Genomic DNA, 27,221 nt, shown 5'->3' with positions numbered 1-27,221 from the left:
GCCCTTAGTCATAGTCACAGCTCAAGCCAGGACTGGCTAAAACATACCAGCGTGGATGCCTACTTTTATCCTGATATGCTTCAAATAAATATATAATTTGGATCAAGAACAAGTGCTGCCTCTTTGAGCAATAATTTTGAACTATAGGGTAACAAAGCAAAATAAGATGTCTAAAGTATTAAATGAATTAATGAAAAAGCAAAAAATCTACCTAATTCAAGTAAGACTAAAATGAAGCACATTAAAATAGTTCTATAGGTTTTTTCCCCAATGCATTGTATGGATTAAAGAGGAACTGCAGCCTGTTCACATAATTTGTAATAAAAACACATTTGCCATTCTGAAGCTTCCCTCCAACCACTTTGCATATAATTTTAAATATACTTTGATTTTGTACTTGCCAAATATGCTGCAGAAATCTCCCTCCACTACGTTTGGCCGCATTCATTTTAACTGTGGTCAGCTGAAGCAGCTGCTTGTCCACTTCCTGGATTTACACAGAGGCACACCTCCAGCTCTGCAGCTCTCATTGGCCCTCTTATAACGCATCCACCCTCCCTTCCTGGCAAACTCTCAGGAGAGTTAGAGAGAGAGAGATGTGGATGATGTCATAAGCCTAGGCTTTTTACCAAACAAGAAACAGGAAGTGGGCTGTATAAGGTAGTTACTGGCAGAAAACAAAGGTTTTACTATCCAAAGTTAAAACACCAAGAGCAGAAGATTTAATAGATGGGAAGACAAAAGAATTACTGAAGTTCCACTTTAAGGTAAAAACCTTCTGCATGGAGCTTCCCCTCAGACCCCCCCTAAATAATTACCTGAGCCCAATCTCGATCCAGTGTTGTACACAAGAGAAGCAGCTCTCTCACTTCTCATTGGAATAGGAGGGGGCAGTGGGAGTCATTGGCCCCTGCTGCCAATCATAGCCAGTGAGGAGAGAGCAGGAAGAGGGGCTGAGCTGCGATGTGTGTCAATAGACACGCAGATCCTGCTCGGGAGCAAGCACACACGAGTGACCCCATAGCAAGCATCCTCCGCAAGCATCAGAGTGCTGGTGGAGGACCCCATAACATGTTTGTTATTTGACAAAAAATAAAAAATTACATTTAGAATCACTTTAGGCTGTATACATGTTTTGCGTGATCCCTTGCAGCCAAATTAGGCAGGGATTGCTGAGAACTCTGGGTGGGATGCAAGTTACCTTGACATAAAGGAAAGTGGTCAGTCCAGAGGAGGAAAATGGTACGGAGAATATCCATTCTTTAAAAAAGTAGAGCAAGAAACCTAGGGAAGTAACTCTTATACCATGTAATTAAATGCTAAGACTTATAATTTAATCATTGCAGTTAATTAAAGTTGAGAGTCTGTGTTTTTCTTGAAATTAAATCATAGCAGAACAAAATTTTCCATTATTAAAAAGTCAACCTCTCTTGTTCTGCACTAGTGCTTTAATAATAGGCTGATGGCAGTTACATTGAGGAACTGCAGATGGGATGGAGGGGAGAACATATATTCTTATTAAAACTGAATGGAAATGCTTAACAGTGCCTTTATTCTAAAGACCTTTTGTCACCTCGCCCACTTTTCTATTTTTATGTCACATTATTACAGCACTCATAAAAAATTTTTTTCATGGTCCAAATAAACTACTGTTTATAATGTTCAGACTATACAGAACTTGCTTAACCACTTGCTTACTGGGCACTTAAACCCCCCTCAGTCCCAGAGCAATTTTCAGCTTTCAGCGCTGATGCACTTTGAATGACAATTGCGCGGGCATACAACACTGTACCCAAATGAAATTTTTATCATTTTTTTCCCACAAATAGAGCTTTCTTTTGGTGGTATTTAGTTACAGCTCGGAGTTTTATTTTTTGCTAAACAAACAAAAAAAGATGCAAAAAAATAAAAAAATAAAATCATGTTTTAATAGTTTGTTATAAAATTTTGCAAACGGGTCATTTTTCTCCTTCATTGAAGTGCGCTGATTAGGCGGCACTGATAGGCTGCATTGGTGGGCACTGATGGGCTGCATTGGTGGGCACTGATGGGCTGCATTGGTGGGCACTGATAGGCTGCACTGGTGGGCACTGATAGGCATAGTTAAGGCGGCACTAATAGGCACAGATAAGGCGGCACCGATGGGCACAGATAAGGCGGCACTGATGGGCAAAGATGGGCACAGATAAGATGGCACGGATGGGTGGCACGGATAAGTGGCACGGATGGGTGGCACGGATGGGCACTGATAGGTACCACAGATAGATGGGACTGATGGGCACTGATAGGTGGCACTGATAGGTGGCTCTGATAGGTGGCACTGCTGGGCACTGATGGGCGGCACTGCTGGGCACTGATGGGCGGCACTGGGGTGCAGCACCTTTGAGGCAGATTTTGGTGGCACTGTGGGTGGCACTGCTGGGTGGCACTGTGGGTGGCACTGTGGGCACTGCTGGGTGGCACTGTGGGCACTGCTGGGTGGCACTGTGGGCACTATGGGCACTGCTGGGTGGCACTGACAGGGGGGCACTTACTTTATTTCAGGATGGCACTGCGGGTGGCAGGTGGGCACTGGCAGGGGGCAGGTGTCCGTTTAAATTTCTGGCCGTGATCGGGACTGATGTCCCGAACACGGCCGCCGGCGATCGGCTTTTTTTTTTTCTCCTCGCGCTGTCAGCGCGAGGAGGAATACTAGCCGATTACCGGCTCCGTTTTATCACATGATCAGCTGTCATTGGCTGACAGCTGATCACGTGATAAGGGGTCGGGATCGACCCCTTACACGGATCGGTGATCAGGCGAGTCTCACGGACTCGCCGATCACAGAGCGCGCCGCGCGCGCCCCTCAGGGGGCGCGCAGGCCGCTCGTAACCGGGACTACGTCAATAGACGTAGTCCTGAAAATGTGGGTCCGCGCTATTGCCGTCATTTTGCAATAGCGCGGTACCCAAGTGGTTAATTGCCAGTTCTACCCCTATTCAAATCATATTTGGATAGTGACCAGCACAATGGCAAGTTGGTAGTAGAAGATGTATGAAGAACTCTATTAGCTATCCAAATTGTAGTATTACTAATATAAGCTCATCAGTCTAAACCCTGACCCCTGCAACAAAGTGAGCAGACTTGCCATTTATTTACTGTATGTTTAAATTACAAAAGAGGAATATGTAGATTATGAGGAGAACAACAGTATTCAAACAATGGCAGAACTACCCCCATAATTGCCCATGCAGTGACCTATGCCGGGAAGGAAATGGGGGGGGGGGGGCATCGCAGCCCTGAGCTGAGAAGGGGTAGACTGAAAGAAACTCCCCTTGGGTGTCCTACATTTAGACATTCTCAATAGCGGCTGTGGGTGACACAACCAAAAACGTTAATGTATTTAATTGGGATTTTATGTGATAGATCAACACAAAGTAGTGGCACATTATTGTGAAGTGGAAGGAAAATGATAAATGGTTTTCAACAATTTTTACAAAAAAAAATCTGAAAAGTGTGGCGTGCATTTGTATTCAGCCCCCTTTACTCTGATACCCCTAACTAAAATCTAGTGGAACCAATTGCCTTCAGAAGTTACCTAATTAGTAAATAGAGTCCACCTGTGTGTAATTTAATCTCAGTATTAGGGATGAGCCGAACACCCCCCGGTTCGGTTCGCACCAGAACTTTCGAACGGACCCCACGTTCGTTACGAACGTTAGAACCCCATTAAAGTCTATGGGACTCGAACGTTCGAAATGGAAAGTGCTAATTTTAACGGCTAATATGCAAGATACTGTCCTAAAAAGGGTTTGGGGACCTGGCTCCTGCCCCAGGGGACATGGGTCAATGCCTAAAATGTTTTTAAAAATGGCCGTTTTGGCGGGAGCACTGATTTTACTGACGATTAAAGTGAAAAAAAAAAGTGAAATATTCCTTTAAATATGGTGCTTGGGGGGTGTCTGTAGTATGCCTGTGAAGTGCCACGTGTTTCCCGTGTTTAGAACAGTCCCTGCACAAAATGACATTAAACGGAAATAACACCATTTAAAACTGCTTGCGGTTTTAATGTTATATCTGGTTCCTGCAATATGGTTGAAAATCATTCAGAAAAATGGCATGGGTAGCCCTCCCTGCCCATTACCAGCCTATTTGGGTCTTGTACGCATATTAAGGGGAACCCTGTACCCATATTAAAAAAAGGAAATGCGTGTGGCCCCCAGGCCCTATATACTCAGAACAGCAGTATACAGGCGGTGCAAACAAGACAGGGACTGTGTAGGTTTGTTGTGTTAAGTTGAATCTGTTTGTAATTTTCAACTGGTACATTTTTAAAGTGTAGCTCCAGTCAAAAAAACTATTTTTACGCTTTTTGGAAAACATAGGGAAGGGTTATCACCCCTGTATAATTTGTTTTGTCGTCCATCTTTTTTCATCTCACTTGCTGCTGTCTCCTTGCGTTTGCAAGTAGGAGATGTTTGTAAGTTGGATGTTTGAAAGTAGGGGCCTGCCCTATATGCTCTGCAGAAATGGCGGAACAAGGTGTTGGTTTTGCCACAACATTGTAAGCCCTCAAAGTGACTCTTGGTGGGCGCTGGAGCGCCCTGCTGTGAACGATTATATCAAGAATTGTAATTACATGCCATTGTTGAACAGTGGTAGAAAAATTGACCTTTGGTGGTTGTGGTGCTGGTGCCACAACACTATAAGTCCTCACCGTTACTCTGGGTGGGCACAGGAAGGGGCCCTCCTGTGAAAGATTATATCAAGAATTGTAATTACGTGTCCCTGTTAAACAGGGGCAGAAAAATTTGGCCTTAGGCACTGCTGCTGGTGCCACCACACTGCAACCTCTTCCATATACTCTAGTTTTTTTGCTGGAATTAGCCCTGCTGCAAAGCATTGCATCAAAAATTGTACTTAAACGCCCCTGTTAAACAGGGGCAGAAAAATTGGCCCTTAGGCACTGGTGCTGGTGCCACCACACTGCAACCTCTGCCATATACTCTAGTTTTATTGCAGGAATTAGCCCTGCTGCAAAGCATTGCATCAAAAATTGTACTTAAACGCCCCTGTTAAACAGGGGCAGAAAAATTGGGCCTTAGGCACTGGTGCTGGTGCCACCACACTGCAACCTCTGCCATATACTCTAGTTTTATTGCAGGAATTAGCCCTGCTGCAAAGCATTGCATCAAAAATTGTAATTAAACGCCCCTGTTAAACAGGGGCAGAAAAATTGGGCTGCTGGCATCACCCAGAACCAAAAATGTTCTTCCAACATATCAGTGGAGGAGGAAGAGGATAGACAATCAACATAACAGGACAGTCACTCAGCATCAGCATAGGCAGTCTTGAAGGGATGTGGCATTTCAAAAAAAAATATTTCGGTTACATCAGCTTTTTTTTTTTTTTTTTTTGTTTACAAACGATTTTTATTATTTGTAAGGTCAGAGTATAAAACAGTTAAGCGAAGGTACAGGTATAAAAGCATATGATAATAACAATAAATGTAGTACAGGAATATAACAAGGATTATGGTTAAATGAATAATAGAAGATCGGTTACATCAGCTTCAGGTGCTTGGTAGCTGTGGGTGATCCAAGACTGATTAATCTTGATGAAGGTCAGTCGATCAACTGATTCGGTGGACAGGCGCACCCTGTGATCGGTAACAAAGCCACCAGCAGCACTGAAGGTGCGTTCCGAAAGAACGCTGGATGCAGGACAGGCCAGTAGCTCAATTGCATACTGTGCAAGCTCTGGCCAGTGATCCATCCTCAAGACCCAGTAAGCCAGACGATTTTCGGTGGGAAAGGTGTCCAAGTCTGACCTTGCCCCTAGGTATTCCTGCACCATGTAAATCAGACGCTGGCGATGGGTGCTGGAACCAATCATACCTTGGGGCTGCGGACTAAAAAATTGTCTGAAAGCATCAGTCAGACGGCCACCTTCTCCACCGCTCCTTCTGACCGATGCCTCAGCAACACGTTGTCCAGGACCAGGAGTTTGTAACCTCCCAGTCTCTGGGAACGCGTTGCACAGAGCTTTCTGCAAGGCCTCCCGGAGATGTCTCATCCTCTGCTCCCTCTGCGATGGCAAGATAAGGTCGGCAACCTTACCCTTGTACCGTGGATCAAGGAGAGTGGCCAGCCAGTAATGGTCCCTCTCCTTGATCCGAAGAATACGAGGATCCTTCCGCAGGCTTTGCAGGATCAGGGAGGCCATGCAGCGTAGGTTAGCTGAGGCATTCGGTCCGGAGTCCTCTGGGTCACTAAGGACAACATGATCCGCAGCTACCTCCTCCCAGCCACGTACAAGTCCACGTGTTTCTTGGGACTGTAAATCATCCCTATAAGACTGCTGCTGCTGCTGCTGATGCTGAGTGCCAGCCTCCACCTCCATGCTGACACAATCATCCTCCTCCTCCTCTTCCTCCTCCTCATCCTCTTCCTGTGTGATGGGTGGCACAGCAGGAACACTGTCTGGATAAAGGGGGCCTTGAGAGGCAAGGAAGTCCTCCTCTTCCTGCCTCTGTTCTGCCTCAAGTGCCCTGTCCATTATTCCACGCAGCGTATGCTCCAAGAGGTGGACAAGAGGTACAGTGTCACTGATGCATGCACTATCACTGCTCACCATCCTTGTGGCCTCCTCAAACGGTGACAGGACAGTGCATGCATCCCTGATCATGCCCCACTGGCGTGGTGAGAAAAAACCAAGCTCCCCTGACCCTGTCCTGGTGCCGTAGTCGCACAGGTACTCATTGATGGCCCTCTGCTGCGTGTGCAGCCGCTGCAGCATGGCCAATGTTGAGTTCCATCTGGTGGGCATGTCACATATAAGGCGGTTCTTGGGCAGGTTCAACTCCTTTTGGAGCTCAGCCAGCCGAGCACAGGCATTAAATGATCGGCGGAAATGCACACAGACTTTCCTGGCCTGCTTCAGGACATCCTGTAAGCCGGGGTACCTGCCCAAAAACCACTGCACCACCAGGTTAAGGACGTGAGCTACACAGGGCACATGGGTCAGTTGTCCCTGTCGGAGGGCGGAGAGGAGGTTGGTGCCATTGTCGCAAACCACCATTCCTGGCTTAAGCTGGCGTGGCGTCAACCACCTCTCGGCCTGCCCCTGCAGAGCTGACAAAACATCCGCCCCAGTGTGGCTCCTGTCCCCCAAACAAACCAGCGCAAGCACGGCATGGCATCGTTTTGCCTGCGTACTTGCGTAGCCCCTGGAACGCCTACGGAGCACCGCTGGTTCTGAGGACAGAGCACTGGAAGAGGCCATGGAGGAAGAAGAAGAGGAGGGGGTGGAGGAGAGAGGTGTGTCACAACCAATAGTAGCATTTTGGAGGCGTGGTGGCGGAACAACCTCCAACACTACTGCACCTTGTCCTGCATCCTTCCCAGCAGCCAGAAGAGTGACCCAATGGGCCGTGAAAGACAGGTAACGTCCCTGTCCATGCCTGCTGGACCATGAGTCAGCGGTAATTTGCACCTTACCGCTGACCGCCCTGTCCAGCGAGGCAAGGACATTGCCTTCCACATGCCGGTAGAGAGCCGGAATCGCCTTCCGTGAGAAAAAGTGGCGTTTGGGGACCTGCCACTGAGGAACCGCACATTGTACAAACTCACGGAAGGGGGCCGAGTCTACCAACTGAAAAGGCAGCAGTTGAAGTGCTAGCAATTTAGCCAAGCTAGCATTCAACCGCTGGGCATGTGGATGGCTGGGAGTAAACTTCTTCCGCCGGTCCAGCAGCTGGGGCAGGGACATTTGCCTGCTATAATCGGACGTGGGTGTACCGCTAGCAGAGTTCCCGGAAGCACTTGGCTGTGACACACCTAATTCTACACCTTCATTCCTCTCAGAGCAGGTTTCAGAGGGGACTGAAGGTCTAGTGGGGTTGGAGATGCCAGCTGATGAGGAGCAAGGAGAGGTCCGCTTTGTTCTTTGGTGTGGGTCTTTGAGGTACGCTTGCCAACGAGCTGCATGGCAGGTCAACATATGTCTGGTCAAGCATGTGGTGCCCAAGCGGCTGATGTTTTGGCCACGTGAGATACGCTTGAGACATATGTTGCAAATAGCAGCGGTGCGATCTGATGCACTCGTCTCAAAAAAGGCCCACACCAAAGAACTTTTAGAATAACGCGCAGAGGCAGCGCTCTGCACAGGCGGAGCTCTGCGGTGTGATTCAGTCGGTGTGCTGCCCCTAAGCTGGCCCCCGGAGGGCATCCTGCCTCGTTGGACATGTGCCTCCTCCTCCTCCTCCTCCCTCCTTCCAGGCACCCACGTGGAGTCAGTGCCCTCATCATCCCCTCCCTCTTCATCGCTGTAGCAAACCTGGCAGTATGCTGCAGCTTGTGGAACATGACTGCCAGATTGCTGTCCTTCTTGAGCATCCCCTCTCTCTGCGCTCACACTACTGCCTTCCTCTAGCTGAGTGTCATCATCAGAGCCCACCAAACACTGGGCATCCTCCTGGAGCATGTACCCAACACTGTGCTCAAAGAGTTCAGGAGACTCCTCAGGAGGACGTGGTGGGTCTAGGGAAGGAGTCACTGATGATGACATTGAGAGGGGGGAAGACGATGCGTTGGCAGCTGCTTTGCGACTACCCTGAGACTGGGTGAGAGAGGATGAGGAGGATGAAGAGGGCTTGGTCATCCACTCTACCAAGTCGTTGGCATGTTGCGGTTCAACATGTCCAGCTGCCGAAAAGAAGGACAAGCATGTCCCATGGCCACGTGCTGATGACAATGCACCGCGTCCACGACCAGAACTGTTGTCTCTAGACACAGAGCCTGCTTGCCCTCTTTTATCGGCTCGCGCCTGTCTGCCTCTCCTTGCTGGCCTTCCAGACATGGTAATGGCCTGAAGGGAGTTGGGTAAAACAGCAGTTGGGTAGTTTATATTGTGCTGGAGGCACACACAACTTCCAATAACTCCTGCAGATGGCAATTGGGCTCAAATAGAGAACAGCTATGTAGGTGGATTATAGCGGTATGTACTGGGTACAGAGCACGCAGACAGCACGCACTATCTCCTAACACTACTGACTGCAAGCTCTATTATTAACGATAGATCACTAGCTATATAGGTTAGGTGAATATCGCGGTGTATACTGCGGTCAGGGCACGCAGACAATAACCAGAAAACAGCAGAGATAAAGGGGTATATACAGATGTATACTGTGCTGTGCTGGAGGCACACACAACAACTCCTTCCAATAACTCCTGCAGATGGCAATTGGGCTCAAATAGAGAACAGCTATGTAGGTGGATTATAGCGGTATGTACTGGGTACAGAGCACGCAGACAGCACGCACTATCTCCTAACACTACTGACTGCAAGCTCTATTATTAAAGATATATATAGTGAAGTGAATAGTGAATATAGTGGTGTATACTGCGGTCAGGGCACAGACAATAACCACTACACAACAGCAAGATAGGAAATCAGCCAAAAACGATCGGTGTGTACTGTGTTGAAGGTACACAGAACACCCACTGCTTCAGATGCTAACACACTACACGAGGCCGCCTCAATGGCGACCTTATATAGTGTGGGGCGTGCACTACACAGCCTCAGCTATGATTGGCCACAGGCATCCTGCCTGTGGCCAATCATGGCTCTCCTCGCTGCTGGCGCTGCGATTGGCCAAGCATGCGGGGTCACAGTGCATGCTTGGCCAATCATGAGCCTGCAATGCACTGCGCCATCGCAGTGCATTGTGGGCCGTAAGCGCCATGCGAATTTTGACGCGAACGGACCAAGTGTTCGGATTTCGCCGAACGGACGAACAGCCAATGTTCGAGTCGAACGTACGTTCGACTCGAACACGAAGCTCATCCCTACTCAGTATAAATACAGATGTTCTGTGAAGCCCTCAGAGGTTTGTTAGAGAACCTTACTGAACAAACAACATTGTGAATGCCAAGAAACACACCAGACAAGTCCGGGATAAAGTTGTGAAGAAGTTTAAAGCAGGTTTATGTTATAAAAAATATCCCAAGCTTTGAACATCTCACCAAGCTTTGTACAGTCCATCATCTGAAAATGGAAAGAGAATGGCACAACTGAAAACCTACCAAGACATGCCCATCCACCTAAACTGACAGGCTGGGCAAGGAGAGCATTAATCAGAGAAGCTGCTAAGAGTCCCATGGCAACTCTGGAGGAGCTGCAGAGATCCACAGCTCAGGTGGGAGAATCTGTCCACAGGACAACTATAATGCCCCATAAACACGATCAGAAATTCTGTCAGCAAACGTCGGATGTGAGCTTTTGGTCAGAAATTCCAACCGTGTGAATGCTCCTTCGGAATTTTGCTGGCAGAATTCCAGCCAGCAAAAGATTGAGAGCAGGTTCTCTATTTTTCGGTCGGAAAAAGTTCCAGTGCGAAAATGCGTTTGTTTGTATGCAATTCGGACTTCATTTTCTCGGCTCGTCGTAGTGTTGTACGTCACTGCGTTCTTGATGGTCGAAAGTTCAGAGAACTTTTGTGTGACCGTGTGTATGCAAGACAAGCGTGAGAGGAATTCCGTCGGAAAAACCATCCAAGTTTTTTCTGACAGAATTGTCTGATCATGTTTATGGGGCATTAGTCGTGCGCTCCACAAATATGACCTTTATGGAAGAGAGGCAAGAAGAAAGTTATCTTTGAAAGAAAGTCATAAGAAGTCCCGTTTGCAGTTTGCAAAAATTCATGTGGGGGACACAGCAAACATGTGGAAGAAGGTGCTCAGGTCAGAGGGTACCAAAAGTGAACTTTCTGTCCTAAAAGAAAAATGCTAGGTGTGGTGGAAAACTAACAATGTACATCACCCTAAACACACCATCCCCATCATGAAACATGGTGGCACCATCATGTTGTGGTGATCCTTTTTTTCAGCAGGGACAGGGAAGCTGGTCAGAGTTGATGAGAAGATGGATGGAGCTAAATACAGGGTAATCTTCAAAAAAAACCTGTAATGCCCCGTACACACGAGCGGACTTTTCGACATCCAAACTCCGACGGACTGAGTCCGGCGGACTATCCGATCGTGTGTGGGCTGCAACGGACTTTAGCGAAGCTAAAGTCTGACGGACTTTAGAAATGAAGCATGCTTTAAATTTTCCCGACGGAACTCCGCCGGACCCGGTCCCCTTTGAAAAATCCGCTCGTGTGTGTGCTACTCCGACGGACTAAAACCGACGCTAGGGCAGCTATTGGCTACTGTCTAGGAACTTCCTACGTCGAATCCAGTCGTACGTCATCACGTTCGACTCCGTCGGAGTTTGGTGTGATGGTGTGTGGTCAAGTCCGTTCGGTCGAAAAGTCCGCCAGAACTCCGTCGGAACTCCGGCGGAACTCCGGCGGAACTCCTTTGGAGGTCTGTCAGACTTAATCCCTCTCGTGTGTACGGGGCATTAGAGTCTGCAAAAGACTTGAAACTAGGGCGGAGGTTCACCTTCCAGGAGGACAACGACCCTAAACATACAACCAGAGCTACAATTAAATGGTTTAGATCAAAGCATATTCATGTGTTAGAATGGCCCAGTCAAAGTTCAGACCCAATTCCAATTGCTAAAAGGAGCAGGAGGGTTGGGACTTTATATTTCATCCCACCTCCTTATATTTTGATACACATTAGATCATTTCAACAACCAATTTTTAATCTCAGACACATCATGTGCTTTCTCCTGAAGAGTGTCTCAAAGCCACAAAATGCTTAGATCTAACACATGCCGTGTTACATTTATCATGTGCTTAACAGATTTTCATGTTATTTTGCATAAATCCTTACCAACCATGATAGGCATTAGTGAGGCCATAGGTCGTGCAGGTATTACCATGTAACATGTGTATATATATATATATATATATATATATATATATATATATATATATATATATATATATATATATATATATCATTTTATTTTTATTTTTTTTTGTAACATAGGGGACCATTAGCTCTCGTGGCAGATGCGTTTGTTAGTGATTCAAGCCAGTCAGGAACTATATTTAAGGGCATGGTAGCCCATTTTTATTAAAAAGGCAAATAAAAGTCTATGACATAAAGGTTTCCCACACAGGGGTTCTTCTCCAGCAAACACACAAAAATGCTAGCCTACCTGGCTCTTTAGCAGTACCTCTGCTCTTTATCCTGGTCATACAGACCGCAGGATTCCTCAATGTGAATGGCTTCTCTTTAGCGATCACAGCTCCGCTCTGGCCTTAGTCCTCAGGCCGTTGCACTGCCTCTTGCAGTCACACGTTCTGGCTGATTCCTGGAAACCTCCTGTCTCTCTGGGTGTGGAGCAGTCTGCAACTGGGAGCCATGAGGTCTTCCCATACCCTCATTATAAGTGCTGAGCACACACCCGTCTGGTAATTTACAAAGTCTGGACACAGGGTTGGAGATCCCGTCCCACTCAAAACAATATGGAATCTCCAAACTACAGAGCCCCATGACCGAATACCAAAACCTGGAGAAAGTAGTTTTCTGCAGTCCATATTTATGCTCTGTAGCCTTGTGCATACCCTGTGTCCCCGAAACTATCAATGTTACCTTGGCAGCATCTCCTACTGTCACAATATTATATATATATATATATATATATATATATATATATATATATACACACACACACACACACACACACACACACACACATACATATACACACATTTTGGTGAATTGTGGAATTTTAATCTTGTGATACTAATTGATACCAATGTTACTATCATGTTTAACCACTTCAATACAGGGCACTTATACCCCCTTACCCCCTTCCTGCCAAGACCAATTTTCAGCTTTCAGCACTCTCACACTTTGATTGGCAATTACTCAGTCATGCAACAATGTATCCACATGAAATTTGCATCCTTTTTTCACACAAATAACAAATGGAGCTTTCTTTTGGTGGTATTTAATCACTAGAGAGGTTTTCTTTTTGTGCTATAAATAAAAAAAAGACCCCAATTGATTTGAAATGCCCTTTTCTTTGTTTCTGTCATAAAATTTTGCAAATTAGTAATTTTTCTTCATGAATGTTGGCCAAAATGTATACTGCTACATATCTTTGGTGAAAAAAAAAAAATCCAAACTATTGTATATTATTTGATCTTAGTTATAGAGTCTACAAGCCATGGTGTCAATCACTGAAAATTGATCAGACCTGATGTACTGAAAGACTCTAATTTCTTGAGACCCTAACGAGCCAGGAAAGTACAAATACCCCTTTTTTGAAAGTAGACATTCCAAGGTATTTAGCAAGAGGCATGGTGCGTTTTTTTAAAGTTGTAATCTTTTTCCACAATTCTTTGCAAAATGATTTTATTTTTTTATTTTTTACAAAATTGTTATATACAGGTTATACAACAAATTACACCCCAAACTACATTCTGTTACTTCTGCATATGGCAATATCACATGAGTGAGAATTTTTCACAGCTAGGCCATATACAGAGGCCCAGCATGCAGGGAGCACCATCAGGTGTTCTAAGGACATAAATTACACATCTAATGTAATGATGACCTATCACACTTTTGAAGGCCCTGGAGCATTAGGACAATGGAATTGCCCACAAAATGACCCCATTTTGGAAAGCAAACACCCCAACATATAATCTATGAGGCATAATGAGTCTTTTGAATGGTTCATTTTCTTCCAGAAGTTTTTGGAAAATGTGGAAAAAAATGAAACCGCATTTTGTTTTACACGAAATTGTCCAATTATAAGATATTTCCAACACATAGCATGTACACAGCAAAAATAACACCCCAAAATACATTCTGCTACTCATCCGGAGTATGGAGATACTTCATGTGTGAGACTTTTACACAGCCTAGCCACATACAGAGGCCCAACATCCAAGTAGCACCTTTAAGTGTTCTAGGAGCATAAATTACACATATAATTTCCTGACAACCTATAATTTTTGAAGGCCACAGAAGTCCGCAGGTGAAAGACAGTGATTACCGATATATAGCAAGAGAATTCGGCAGGCTGGTTGTACCCAGGTTGATCAATCGATCAATTTGATAAATTCAGCCTGTCCAGTAACGGTTCGAATCTTGGCCGGTTACTTCTGAGATCCAAACCGTGTATGGGCAGCCTAAGTTTAGTCAAAACATGTGTTTTACAAATCAGCACAGGCGACATTACATACAGTCACTGACATGTTTCCCTTGTGCTGCTATCTACTACTTAGTTAAAAACTATCGTCCACGGATTCCACGCTCTACTGTAAACCAGTGCAGCAGGGGTTAATAGAGCCAAGGGATATTCATACCTATGTGAAGATATAACACTTGTTTAAGACAGTAGTAAAACTAAGTATGTGGTTTATCACAGACACTTACTGGAAGTTGGCAACTTTTACTGCAACTGGAACATGTGGAAGCTGCGCTGCCCACTTTAGTGTCACATCCTGATACACAAGCAGCATGTTATTATGGTTTCCGACCAAAGAGTTTATTGTTCCTTCATTCACTGTTGAATGACAAGAAAAGGTTGTAAGAACATGCCCAAGTATAACAAGAAAGAGACATCACATTTTCCTATTTCTCATTTATTCACATAATATCCAATACAAACAATAATCAAAGAAGCAACTGCATACAAAGCAAAAGGCATATACACTTTCCTTATTATGAGCTCTACTATCAAATCATGATAGAGCCTAAAATACTGGTCAGACTTGATATGATGCATGTCAAATGAAGAAAGCAAAATCAAGTGCAAAGGGGAATGCTGCAGCACCTCTGATTGCTGTCGCTTACCAGCATAGATGTTCATGATTCCTAAATACACATTGAAGAGGGTTCATATAAATAAAAGTAAGAAAATCAATTCACTGAAGATCTTCCCTTTCCAACAGTCAGAAAACACACTGTGTATTTTTAACAGCGTTCTTAAAAGAAAAAGCAAAAACTTTTAACAGCATAAGTTGTCATTAAGTACCTTTTATTCCAGCTTCTGACCACCAGTGCTACCCAGCGTCATGGCCACCTAGGTATGGAAATATACACTTTCTGAAGGTTGCTAGTGGCAAATGCATTAAAGTGGTTGTAAACCCTTACAACACACTTTGACCTACAGGTAAGCCTAGATTAAGGCTTACCTGTAGGTCCAAGAAATATCTCCTAAACCTACATAGTTTAGGAGATATTTGCCGAAAGACAGGCACCGCATGGCGGCTCCCGTGCGCATGCGCTGGAGTGACGTCATTGCGGCTTCGCCGAATGACAGCGGCGGGGCAGCGAGACCCACCGAGAAGATGGATGCGCCGGATTACAGGGGACAGCGGTGACATTGCTGGCTCCTGTGTCAGGTAAGTGACACATAATGGACTACTATGCGATGCATAGTAGTCCATTATGCTTTACCTTTGCAGGGAATGAAAGAGGAAGTAAACTCATCAGGGTTTACTTCCTCTTTAATGATCCAACACTGGACCACAACCTGGCCTGTCACCAGACGCTAAGACTTTGGTGGTGTAGGATGGGGGCAGAAAGCTGTCTAATCTCCACTACACATTCATAGAAGGATTTCAGGGCTCATCTGGGTGGCGCTAGTGGGCACAAGCTGGATGCAAACATACCCCCCTGACAGGGTATACCAAGGATATGCAATTAGCGGACCTCCAGCTATTGCAGAACTACAAATCCCATGAGGCATAGCAAGACTCTGACAGCCACAAGCAGGGCACCCAGAGGCAGAGGCATGATGGAACTTGTAGTTTTGTAAGAGCTGGGGGTCCGCTAATTGCAGATCCCTGGGGTATACTGTCACTATAACAGGCAGCTACATATCCATTCATAAACTGATAAGTCTTGCCAAAAGTAATTGAGAAAGTATATAATGTATCAATTTAATGCAGTAAATGCACCAACGTTGCTTGCTTCAGATCAGAGGATAAGAAAAACTTTAGAAAATAAAGAAATCAAACAAATAATTATAGGATCATTTGTAAAACAACATTATGATCTCTGAAATTTGAACATCTGCGTTAAACTTTACTTTGTTGACTGTATTTTGGGTGTTCATTAGAAGTTTTTACACTGAGGTGTCCGTTTATGAAGCAGTGATCAGTGGAGATCCAGAGGCTCGCCGCTGATCACAGCCCATAAACAGCTTATAAACCAGAGATAATCGGGGGAGAAGTGTTTTAACTTGTTCTCCCGCCGATTATCTCCGCACACTGAGAATCCTCATAGAATGACACAGCAACGGCCAGTTTATGAAGCTGGGATCTCAGCGCTTCACTGGCAATCTGTGTCAGAATTTACACTCCCCGATTCACCAGCTCAGAGGTGGAGAATCGGGGCGTGAAGAGAGAATGTGGGGGGATCTGAGAAGGAAAGAGGAAGATAATTAACTTTCTTATGCCTCGTTCAGACCCCCCAACACTGTAACCATGTCCCCCTGCCATATTTATGTGTATACATATATAATGTATGTATATATATATATATATATACCGTATATACTCGAGTATAGGCCGACCCGAGTATAAGCCGAGGCCCCCAATTTACCCCCAAAAAACTGGGAAACCTATTGACTCGTGTATAAGCCGAGGGTGAGATATGCCTGTCCATCCCTGTGTGTGTGTCCATCCATCCATCCATCCCTGTGTGTGTGTGTCCATCCGTGTGTGTGTGTGTGTGTGTGTGTGTGTGTGTGTGTGTGTGTGTGTGTGTGTGTGTGTGTGTGTGTGTGTGTGTGAGGCCTTGTGTGTCCAGCCTACCTGTGTCCCCAGCCTCCGTCCGGTCCCGAGCCTCCGTCCGGTCCCGTCCCGTCCCGAGCCGAGCCTCCGTCCGGTCCGGTCCCGTCCCGAGACTCCGTCCGGTCCCGTCCCGTCCCGAGCCGAGCCTCCGTCCGGTCCCGTCCCAGGATCACCGCTCTTCGTCGGCGCCCATTTTCCTGTTCAAATGCCGCGCCTCCCTGTCTGTGATAGGCGGAACACAATTTCCCAGCAGTCTGTGTTCCGCCTATCACGGCCATCCTTTCATCCTCGTCCGTAGTACGAGGATGAGCGGATGTCCGTGATAGGCGGAACACAGGCTGCTGGGAAATTCAGTGTTCCGCCTATCACAGGCGAAGGCGGAGCCGGAGGCGCGGCTTTTGAATTAGAATAGAATGGCCGCTGTCTGTCTGCTCGACACGCTGATCGAGCAGGCAGACAGCGATGACTCGAGTATAAGCCGAGGGGGGCACTTTCAGCCTCAAAAAAGAGGCTGAAAATCTCGGCTTATACTCGAGTATATACGGTATATATATATATATATATATATATATATATATATATATTGTGACATTGGGGTGATTAGCTCAATTGGCAGATGCATTTTTTAGTCCACATCAGTCAGGCGTGTATGGTTAAGGGCCTGGTAGCCCACGTTTATTAGAAGAAAACAAAATATTAGTCCATCCAGTAATCCCACGCAGGGGTCCAAGCTTAAATTAAATACAGCAACATCAGAACGAAAATGCTAGCCCACCTGGCTACTCTTCAGCAGTACTGCTGCTATAGGTACTTGCCCCGTCCAACAAACTGCTTGGACGCACACAGCTTCCAACCTTTCGACACACAGCACACGGCTCCTTGGACGCACACAGCTTCAAGTCCTTCACACAGCTTTGGACATGCACAGCTTCAAGCAGCAAGCTGCTCACACACACCACCATCCTACACAAATCCCCTCGTTATATGGGCTGTGTGCAGCTGGGCACACACCCTGCTCGCTAGCCTCAAGACCCGGACACAGGGTTGGAGATCCCGTCCCACCCATAACTCTCAGGGATCTCCAAACTACAGAATCCCATCTGGAGCTAGCAAAACCTGGAGAAAACTGACAGAGCAGTTTTCTCCATTTAAACTCTACACTCTGTAGTCCTGCAGTCCGCAGATATGCAAACTCTGTGTCTCCTTTACCTCTAATTTCATAGGGACAGAGCCTCGCTCTGTCACTATATATATATATATATATATATATATATATATATATAATGTGTGTGTATATACATGTATATATAATGTCTGTGTGTGTATACATGTATATATTATGTAGGGGGATGCTTTATTTTACTAACATTAATCACACCGTGTGTCAGTGTATTGAGCTGTGATAATTTATCACTGCTTAATAAATTGACATCTCTGTGTATCGGTGAATTTCTAGTACTGTAATCTCGTAAAGTCTCACGAGATTCCAGTATTAGGGGCCGTTCTCCAGTGTTAGAAGCGTTTGTATATCGCTTCACTTCTCCAAGGGTGAAGCGATCTACTCCGCTTTATAAACTGGCATACAGAGGAGAAAGATCTCCTCTGTGAATGCCGGAGAATGAAGCAGTGAATAGATTTCACTGCTTCATAAAAGGACACCTAAGGGGTATATTTATCAAAAAAAATTGCACTGCTATATATCCTGTGAAATTGCATGTACATTTGTTCTGTACGAATGGGGGTAACAATAAATGTCATTAGACTATTTTCTCTCCAGGCCATAAAAAGGAATAGGAAGAGTAAATCAGGAAAATACCGCACTATGGCCACTAGATGGATCTGACAATCGAGGTAAATAAGTATTTCCTATGAACTAGTGCACATAATGCAGTATTTCTCTGATCTACTCTATTTTGTATGAAGAACAATAACACTTCCCTTTCCCCTATTCCAACAGAACGAAAGTGCATGCAGTTTCAGAGGAAATGTATATATATATATATATATATATATATATATATATATATATATATATATATATATATATATATATATATATATACATAAACATACACACACACACACACATCTAAAGTGTATGTAGCAGAGTGAACCCATGCTACACAGTTAAAGGTAGTTTTACTTTACAACCACTTTAATAATAAGTTTTTTTTTTAAACATAACTTTATTTACAAGTGAATCTACATAAGCATACCTATTGTGAAGGAGTTGAAGAAGCTGATATTACAAAAATCTATTTAAAAATATGAATAACAGAAAGAATATGCTGCTATTTACATAGATGTCTGTAGTAGTTAAAGATAATATTCAACGTTCTTATCGCTAACATGCTGGTCAACCTTCACAACAAATTCCGTTCAATTATTGTATACTATGTTACAATCTTCCCTATATGTAAACTTTATGTAATATATTTTTCATGGCATATGTACCACTTTTTGTACCACTTTTTTGTACCCAATAAAAAGTTTGTAAAGAAAAAGAATATAGAAATGAAAGTGACACTTTAGCCTCATACACACAATCTGACTTTGTACAAACTTTCCCGTGGATTTTTGTACAAAGGGTGACGGCCGAGAACTTGTATTGCATACACACGGCAGGACTTTTTCAGCCAACTTTCACCAAATGACATGGACGTCTGCTCTTTACCGCCACCTTTAGTGAACTTCTGTATTGTTGTCTGATCTTTTGCATTGGTTCTGAGCATGCGTGTTTGTACTTTGTACAAAAGTCCTATGGTTTTCTGTACACACGATCGGACTTTGCTCCATCAGACTTTTGTTGCCAGAAAGTTTGTCCATTCACACAGCCAACAAAAGTCAGATGAAAAAACGAAAAAGTTTGTCCAATGTAGCATACACACAGTCGGATGTTCCTGCAAAACAGCTACCTTGCATGTTTGTTTCAAAAAGTCTGATCGTGTGTACGGGCCTTAAGACTGGCCATACCTGGTCAAATTTCAAAAGAATTTTGTTTTGAAAATCAGAAAATTTGTGTGTTTTGTGATCCGATAGTGCCACCATTGATTTTGAAATTCAACCAACTAAGCCTTAAATTTCACCTCGTGTTGCTACAGAAAAGATTTTTCGTTGTTGTGAATCTCCTTTTCTTTCCCGGAATTTTCGTTTCTTGCACATGCGCATTTCTTTTTCGATTACATATCTCGCACGATTCTTCCATCATTGATTAAAAAAATTGTTTGTTTTTCAAAAAATTTCCAACATGTCCAAGTACTCAAATTTGATTGCCGCATGAGAATCGGCTGTTGCTGCCGCCCACTAATGGTGCGAGATGCGAACAAAAATTCTTAGATAAGATTTTCGAAAGAAAATTCTTTCGAAATTCGACCCATGTATGGCCTGCCTAAGTTCTGGTTTAAAAAAAAAAAAATTCTATTCAAGCTCAAATAAAAAAAAAAAATCCTTCTATTCCACTCAGCCTCCTCCAAATTACATTCCTGCTTTGACTACATTAATTCTCATTCTCCATCATCCCACTGTATGTTGGAACATAGCCACCCTCTCTTGCTGCTGGCTCCCGAGATGGACTTAGGACTATGGGATTTGTAGTGTGCATAGAGCAACAACTATGGTACATTACTCATTTTAAGTTAAGGAGAAAAAGAGGTTGAGGAGCTCAGAGGAAATACAGTAGGAAACAATTTAATGAACAATAAATTACAGGATCATTAAAAGCAGAGTCCAGCTGCTGACTTTTAATATTAGGACACTTACCTACCCTGGAATCCAGCAATGTAGGCACCCCAGTTGATGTTTCTATCCACTCTCAGGTGCTCACCATTACCTATAAGGGAAACTGGCAGTGAAGCCTTGCAGCTTCACAGCCAGTTCCCTACTGTGCATGCGGGAAGCGTGCTGCACTTTCTGAATGGCAGAGGAAGGAGGAGGGGGGGCCGGACTTCCGAGCGATCTCAATGAGATCTCTCGGAAGTGGAGTCAGGTATCGGTCAAAAACAGGTACCCACCCCCCTGTCCCCCCGAAAGGTGCCAAATGTGGCACCGGAGGGGAAGGGGGAGGCAGATAAGTAGAGCTTCCACTTTTGGGTGGAATTCCGTTTAAAGAGTAACAAAAAAATTACCCTCTGGGTGATCTATATACATTGCAAGGATTTTGATGTTAACAAACTTTGTTGCAGTTTTCTACATATAGTTAGGTTGAAGATACAGCTGTTTGTTTGTCTGTGTTCATGTGAACAGTGAATGTGAATGGGAGTCATTTTATAATTATCAATGAGCTGTTGCACTTGCAGGATTCTAATCAGGAAAGTGGAAGTGTCTGCATTCCTTTATAAACAATTTTCCTTTGGTAGTGTATCATGAAAAACAAACTATTTGCAGGGGATGACTGAAATCTGACTTGTATTTTAGTGCAGATTCTGGTAAAATCAGTAAGCCAATCACACAAGCAGGAAATTACATTTATAGAGGAGCTGGGGGCGTTTTATACAACACGTGTGTACATAACGCCTCCAGGTAGCCATATTGCATTGCTTTTTAATTTACAAAGCTGCAGTTTAAAAAGGAAAGATCATTTTTAATAACATTTCATTACAATATGACTTGTGTAACAATTGTATACGCTATATTATTATTTTCTTTTTATATATATATATATATTTTTTCCCACGAAAGTGGAGTTACCCTTGAAGTATTGGATGTATATGGATATTTTTTGAATAAGGATATTGTTTAGTGTCACTTTAATGGAATAGCACTTCTGTTCAGGAAATCGCTCAACTGAAAAGTTGCTTTTAAAGGTTTTCAAAACATAACTTGAAAATATGTAATATTTAAGAGCATGCCTTTTGCCACAAGAAGAGTTTTTACTTACAAACTGAGCCCCCTGCTCTCCTTGGGCACTTTGATTTCAGGAAAGACAAAGGCAATTACAGCAGCCATATTAAAGAAACATAACTGCAGGCTTGTCATAAAAGAAGTATACACACTAAATGCTTCTAACTTGGCAGTCCGGTACAGCTGCTCATAAAAATATGCTGAGAAAATAAAGCTCCTTGCGGAGAATAAACTTAACCGTTCTATAAATACCTACAGAAACGTTTTTTATTTTATTTAAGCATATTGGTTTCCAAAACTAGGTGCTGAAAGTAGAAGGCAAAAACCCTTCCGTTTCACACTGATGTCTCATCTGCAAAGCTGTGGGCAGTGTACATTATAAATCAGGTCACCCAACAAACCTTAAGACGAATGTCTCTTTATATAGAGTTCAATGGAGACAACAGACCTGCCTAATACAAGGGAAATGGATGGGTAACAACCTTTAGTTGGGCTTATTGATTACATTCATTTGTTGCCAACAGGTATGTCTGTAAATTATTAGGGGGGAACAGTGTATGCAGACATCATATTTTGCTATGTATAAATGTGAACATCTAGACCAGGGGTCTTCAACTTTTCAGGACGAGGGCCACATTGTAAATTTTACAAATATTCGCTGGTTGAAAAGAAATCAGTTTTATAAATGAATGAATACGTTTTACTTTGAGCTTCCTAGTAATCATGGTCTTCAGTGTTCCCGTTACCCAGCTTCTGATATGCATCTGGATCCTGTTATTGACCCGGCTTCCCCCCTGACTTTGCTTTCATATTCTCTGATTGTTAATGTTCACTGGCTGGCTCCACTACTGGCCCCAGCCTTTACTTCTGACCACACTTTTGCCTAGTGAGTTTGCACCGCGCTGCCCTCTTGTTGCTGACTTCTGACTGTTCCTGACTCGGATTTCGCTTACGCCATGGTGTACCTTTAATTGGCTATCCTTCAACCAGGTTTGGGACCTGACCCCCATCTTTAACTCTTCTTGGAGGCTCCATGATGCATCATCAGCTGCACTTTTGCTAGTCAGATACCAGCGCTCCCTGCTCACATTGTCTTCACCTTGGTATTTGTGCCTTTCTATCTCTCCTGCAGCCAGCATCTCAATGTCCAGGTGTGCTCAGAAGGGAAATGTGCAAGAGGCCACCCTTGTCATATCAGGCTCAGCATACAGGTACATGACAATCCCCTCACCCCTTCACATAACATAAGAGTTACATCACAGTCCATATCTGACCCCCCCCCCCCCCCACATCAGGATTCCCCTTATACCACAGTCCACTTCAAAGTCTCCTTAATAATACAGCCACACATCAGAGTCCCCCTTATATCAAAGTCCATATTATCCCCAGCAAAGTCCCCCTTACATGAGAGTCCATAAAAGGGTCCTGCCTTACATCAGGGGTCCCATCTGGGTTCCCTTTATATTGGGGTCCCCATCAGAGTGGAGACTGCGCTTGTCAGCTGAGGCCTGGAGAAAATCTTGTACCGGGCCGCATGTGGCTCTCAGACATTAGCCTGGAGACCCCTAATCTAGGCCCATGTAATATAAACTATTGAGTTTCATTGCTCTAACTCACCTGAGCAATATGGAAGGAAGCAGCTTGGATGGTATTCAAGTTTTTTCATGAAGCGGATTTGCCCATTCTCTTTGAGGCAAAAGAAATTTCGTTCACCAAGAACAAATATTGAGAAAACTGTGTTATTAAATGAGACAATACTGATATCCAGTGCCTGCTCACCAATGTTCAGAGACCAGTCTGCCTGTAGAGGGGAAAGAAGAACAAATGCCAAGTAGTCACATAAATAACCTAGATATAGAGTAAAATATAACTACAGAATCATACAAAATGTCTTGGTTGAGTTTATTAAATGTTTATGCAATCTATAAAAAAAGATTCAGTCACTAATAAAGTACATCTAAAGCCCAAACTTTTTTTTCCATTTTGGATTGAATAGGATATGGATGTTTTTCGTCATTTGTGTCTTATTCAAAAAATATCCCCTAATTTCCTGTCTTGCAGACACAACAGAAGGTGAGAGAAAATCACTTTAAAGTGAGGGAAACCCACTCTTAAACAGTTGTTACTGGAACAAGTGTGCCTTATGGAAGATTACTCCCCTATTCCTGGTTCTCATTACAGTTCAACATTTTTGGACAAATAGAGAAAGAACCTCCCTAGCAGGGATACAGACAGCAATAAAAAAAATTGACAAATTCTAACCCTTAACCACACTATTAAAAATGTATAATTTTGGTTTTGAATAAGCCATAGCCTTTGTCATATTTTGTGCTCTCTCTTATTATTTCCTCCTTTATTGAAATATTATTATTTTATTATTGAAATTCTGAAAGCCATTGCTGTATCTACTACTAAGCCTATTGGCTCATACCAAGTGGATTGTGAACCATTGAGGTTCAAGCAGACTCTCAGTGGTTCTTAGTATGCTCATTCAGTGCCACTGACAAGGCGTTGCGGGCAGGCCTCCCGTACAGGCGCCCCATTGGGTCAGCAGGGGGGCTGTCTGTGGCTCTCCCTTCTCCTTAGTTGCATTGTCCTCCCCAGTGCCCCAGGCAGAGTAGCCAGAAGTCAGTGACTACGCAACAGATTCTCCCTGGGCATCCAAAGGTGGTGGAGGAGGCCAGGGGTGTGGTCACTTACTCCACTCCTTGCACAAGTAGCTGTTTCCTTCTGGCTGATCCAGCAGCTGAAGATGAGGAAAGAGGGGAAAGAAGACATGGTAGCCTTGAAAGTATTCTATTTCCAACCACGCAATAAGTGACTGGCTGCCATGCAACTGCATACTGCTCACTGACTGCCCAGTCACTGTACACTGCTCACTGACCACCACTGCATACTACTCACTGACTGCCCTGTCACTATATACTGCTTACTGACTTCCCTGCCAGGACATACAGCCCTACCCTGCCACTACTCATTGACCCCCCCTTCCACTACATATTGATCACTGACCACCCTGCCATTATATAATGCTCACTGACTGCCTTGCCACTATATACTGATCACCGACTTACCTGCCAATACATAACGTTCACTGACTGCTCTGCCACGACATACTGCCCTACTCTGTCACTACAGACTACTCATTGACCAACCTGGCACTACATATTTGTCACTGACTGCTCTGCCACTATGCACTGCTCACTGACCGCCTCCTGCTACATATTGCTCACTCACTACCCTGCCACTGCATACTGACTACCCTGCCAGTACATACTGCCGCTTTTCAATTATCAAAAGGTTCATCTCATTGCTTGCATCAGGGCTGAGGTGGGAAGTGATATTTTCAGAAAGCGATTGACAGCACCCTACTGTCCCCCAGCCCCAGCTATTATTTTCCTGTATTGCACACAGAAGTACAGAGAACTAATGCTGACATCACTGGGTCTAAAATAAATAAATTTGAAAATTGAATTTTTTTTTTTCTTCGCTAATGTCATTGGGAAGTGGAAACAGAACTAAGGAAGGCAAAATATAAGCAGATTAAGCTTCAGCTTTAAAAAATACTGGGTGTTTTTAAGCAAACAGTACTAATTTACCTTGACTGAATGCAAACTGAAATGATTTATGAAAGAGAAGTTGGGGAAAGTGTGAGTTATTATAAAAGAGAGCTGCCAATAAAACAAGCTGTGTGTGACAACTAGAAAGAAATGTTGAATGATCAGACCAATAATACACTGGCAGCAGAACAAAGCTGTGCTTAGCTACAGATCATTACAAGTGTGTTATTTTTCCAAAAGTACACAAGAGATGAGAAAAATTGATTTAGCAGCTAGACAAGCTTTCTAAGCAAACTGGGATTTTAACAGTTATGGCTTTACTGGCAAATACAATCGATTCTGCCATGTAATGTTTCGTACATTTTTGCAAGCCTATTATATTTTATTGTTTACAACTAGCCAGGACCAAGGCTTTTGGAGGGGACTGAATGCGTGCCTCTTGCCCACCGATTATGGGCCCTGGCATTTGGGGGAACGGTGCTCTTTGTGAGCTGTATGTCTGGGGACCTCTGAGGTGGTGTTACTTGGATTCAGGTCCATGCCCCCCCCCCCCCCCCCCGACACTATGTATATGCCATGTTAGCAATAGACTGAATCACAAACTCTTAGCCCTTGTACACACGGTCGGACATTCCAATGGACAATGTCCGATAGGACCGTGTTGTCGGATAATCCGACCGTGTGTGGGCTCCATCGGACTGTTTCCATCGGAGTATCCGACGGACCAAGTTTTCCAGCTGGGCTATAAAATTTTCCAACAACATGATCCGATCGGACTTTGTCTGATTGTGTGTAGAGAATTCCGATCGGACAAAGTGCCACACATGCTCAGATCAAATTCCTAGACCAAAGCTATTGGCTACTAGCCTGAACGTAGTCCCATCGTAACAAAATTACGCCATCACGTTATGAATGATCGGATTTTCCGACAACTTTGTCCGACCGTGTGTATGCCACAGTTTCGGACAAAATCCGTCTGACAAAATCCAACAGATTTGGTTGTCAGAATGTCCGGCCTTGTGTACAAGGGCTTAGATGCTAATATCATCAACTCCAGCCACCTGCCTGTTGTCTTGTATAATGTAAATGAGTCTAGTCTGGCTTGACACAGATTCTAAAGAGTATTTCACCTATTGTTGTGTTGTTGTTTGTGCTAATTAACCCTGCAATTGAATGAAGGAGTCCAGTGTTGATTAGATAATTAGCTAGGTTTTAGTCATCCTGCTGTATATATTTGTGTAAGATCTCAAATAAAGGCTATTCCTGATGTATTCCAAGACTGGTGTTGTCTAGTTCTTGGGGGTTTCTATAGCCAGATCCATTGGCGTCATGTTCCAGGATTTAGAAAGCGGTATACTGACGGAAACTGATGGAGTGTGGGGGGACGTTCCGTCACACTTCACATCCCCACTCCTTTCTTCTACAGGTCTCCCAGGATTGGCTGCTCCACACCTCAGCATGATTGGGCATGTTGAAGTCATGTGGTGGCTTTCCTGGGTTTTGACTGGATGTTAGTGATCATGGGGCATAATCCACAAGACCAGCAGAAGTTCAGTGTAAGAACTGTCGATGCCTGGCCAAGGGGAGTGTAAAGGGGAGATATTTGATAGGTGCAGGAGGCATATATATCCTTATAGATAAGCACTATGGAAGTAATTTGAAATGATGAGAGTGGGTTTACATCCACTTTAAGCAGTGGTGGAACTACCAGGGTCGCAACAGTCACAATTGCGACTGGGCCCTGGCTTTCTGTCACTGTGAGGGAGCCCTCAGACAGCACGAAAGACTTCCAGTCCAGCACCTGATGTAACAGCCGCAGGGGAGGTGAGCACTAACATCGCTGGTAATGACTTCCAGTACTTGGCTCCGGTGACTGGCTCGCAGCTTGTGTGAGAAATTTCAGGTCCCACATGCTGCGATTACTCTGTATGGCAGCTGCCTCTCACCCTCTCTCCCCTGTCCTGCCTCACACAGGGACTGAAGCCCCATCCGCCTCAGCTTGGATGTCACAGACAGGAGGAGGAGGGGGAGGAGAATGGACACAGCATCAATGGGAAAAGACGTGCTGATCTAAGGTTTGTACTAACTCTGAATACTCAGCACTTGCAGGGGAAGGAGACACAAGGAAG

At 44.3% G+C, this 27,221-nt stretch overlaps 1 protein-coding gene across 4 annotated transcripts in view; it reads right to left on the bottom strand.

Moving 5' to 3' along the window:
* BBS9 (Bardet-Biedl syndrome 9) overlaps positions 1-27,221 on the bottom strand; it is a 572,212-nt gene that overhangs the window by 395,280 nt on the left and 149,711 nt on the right. For all 4 annotated transcript variants that reach the window (XM_077491619.1, XM_077491622.1, XM_077491621.1 and 1 more), the window contains exons 9-10: positions 23,150-23,333; positions 14,328-14,457 (exon numbers count right to left, since the gene is read on the bottom strand). In XM_077491619.1, the coding sequence (XP_077347745.1) occupies positions 14,328-14,457; positions 23,150-23,333 (314 nt within the window). The remainder of the gene's footprint in view (positions 1-14,327; positions 14,458-23,149; positions 23,334-27,221) is intronic.

This window comes from Lithobates pipiens, unplaced genomic scaffold (assembly GCF_037356315.1).
Source record: "Lithobates pipiens isolate NorthernLeopardFrog02 unplaced genomic scaffold, aLitPip1_a1.2 Scaffold_19, whole genome shotgun sequence".
In the NCBI taxonomy this organism is placed as follows: domain Eukaryota; kingdom Metazoa; phylum Chordata; class Amphibia; order Anura; family Ranidae; genus Lithobates; species Lithobates pipiens.
Note: the sequence above shows the minus strand (reverse complement) of the source record. Positions and strands in the feature narration are given on the sequence as shown.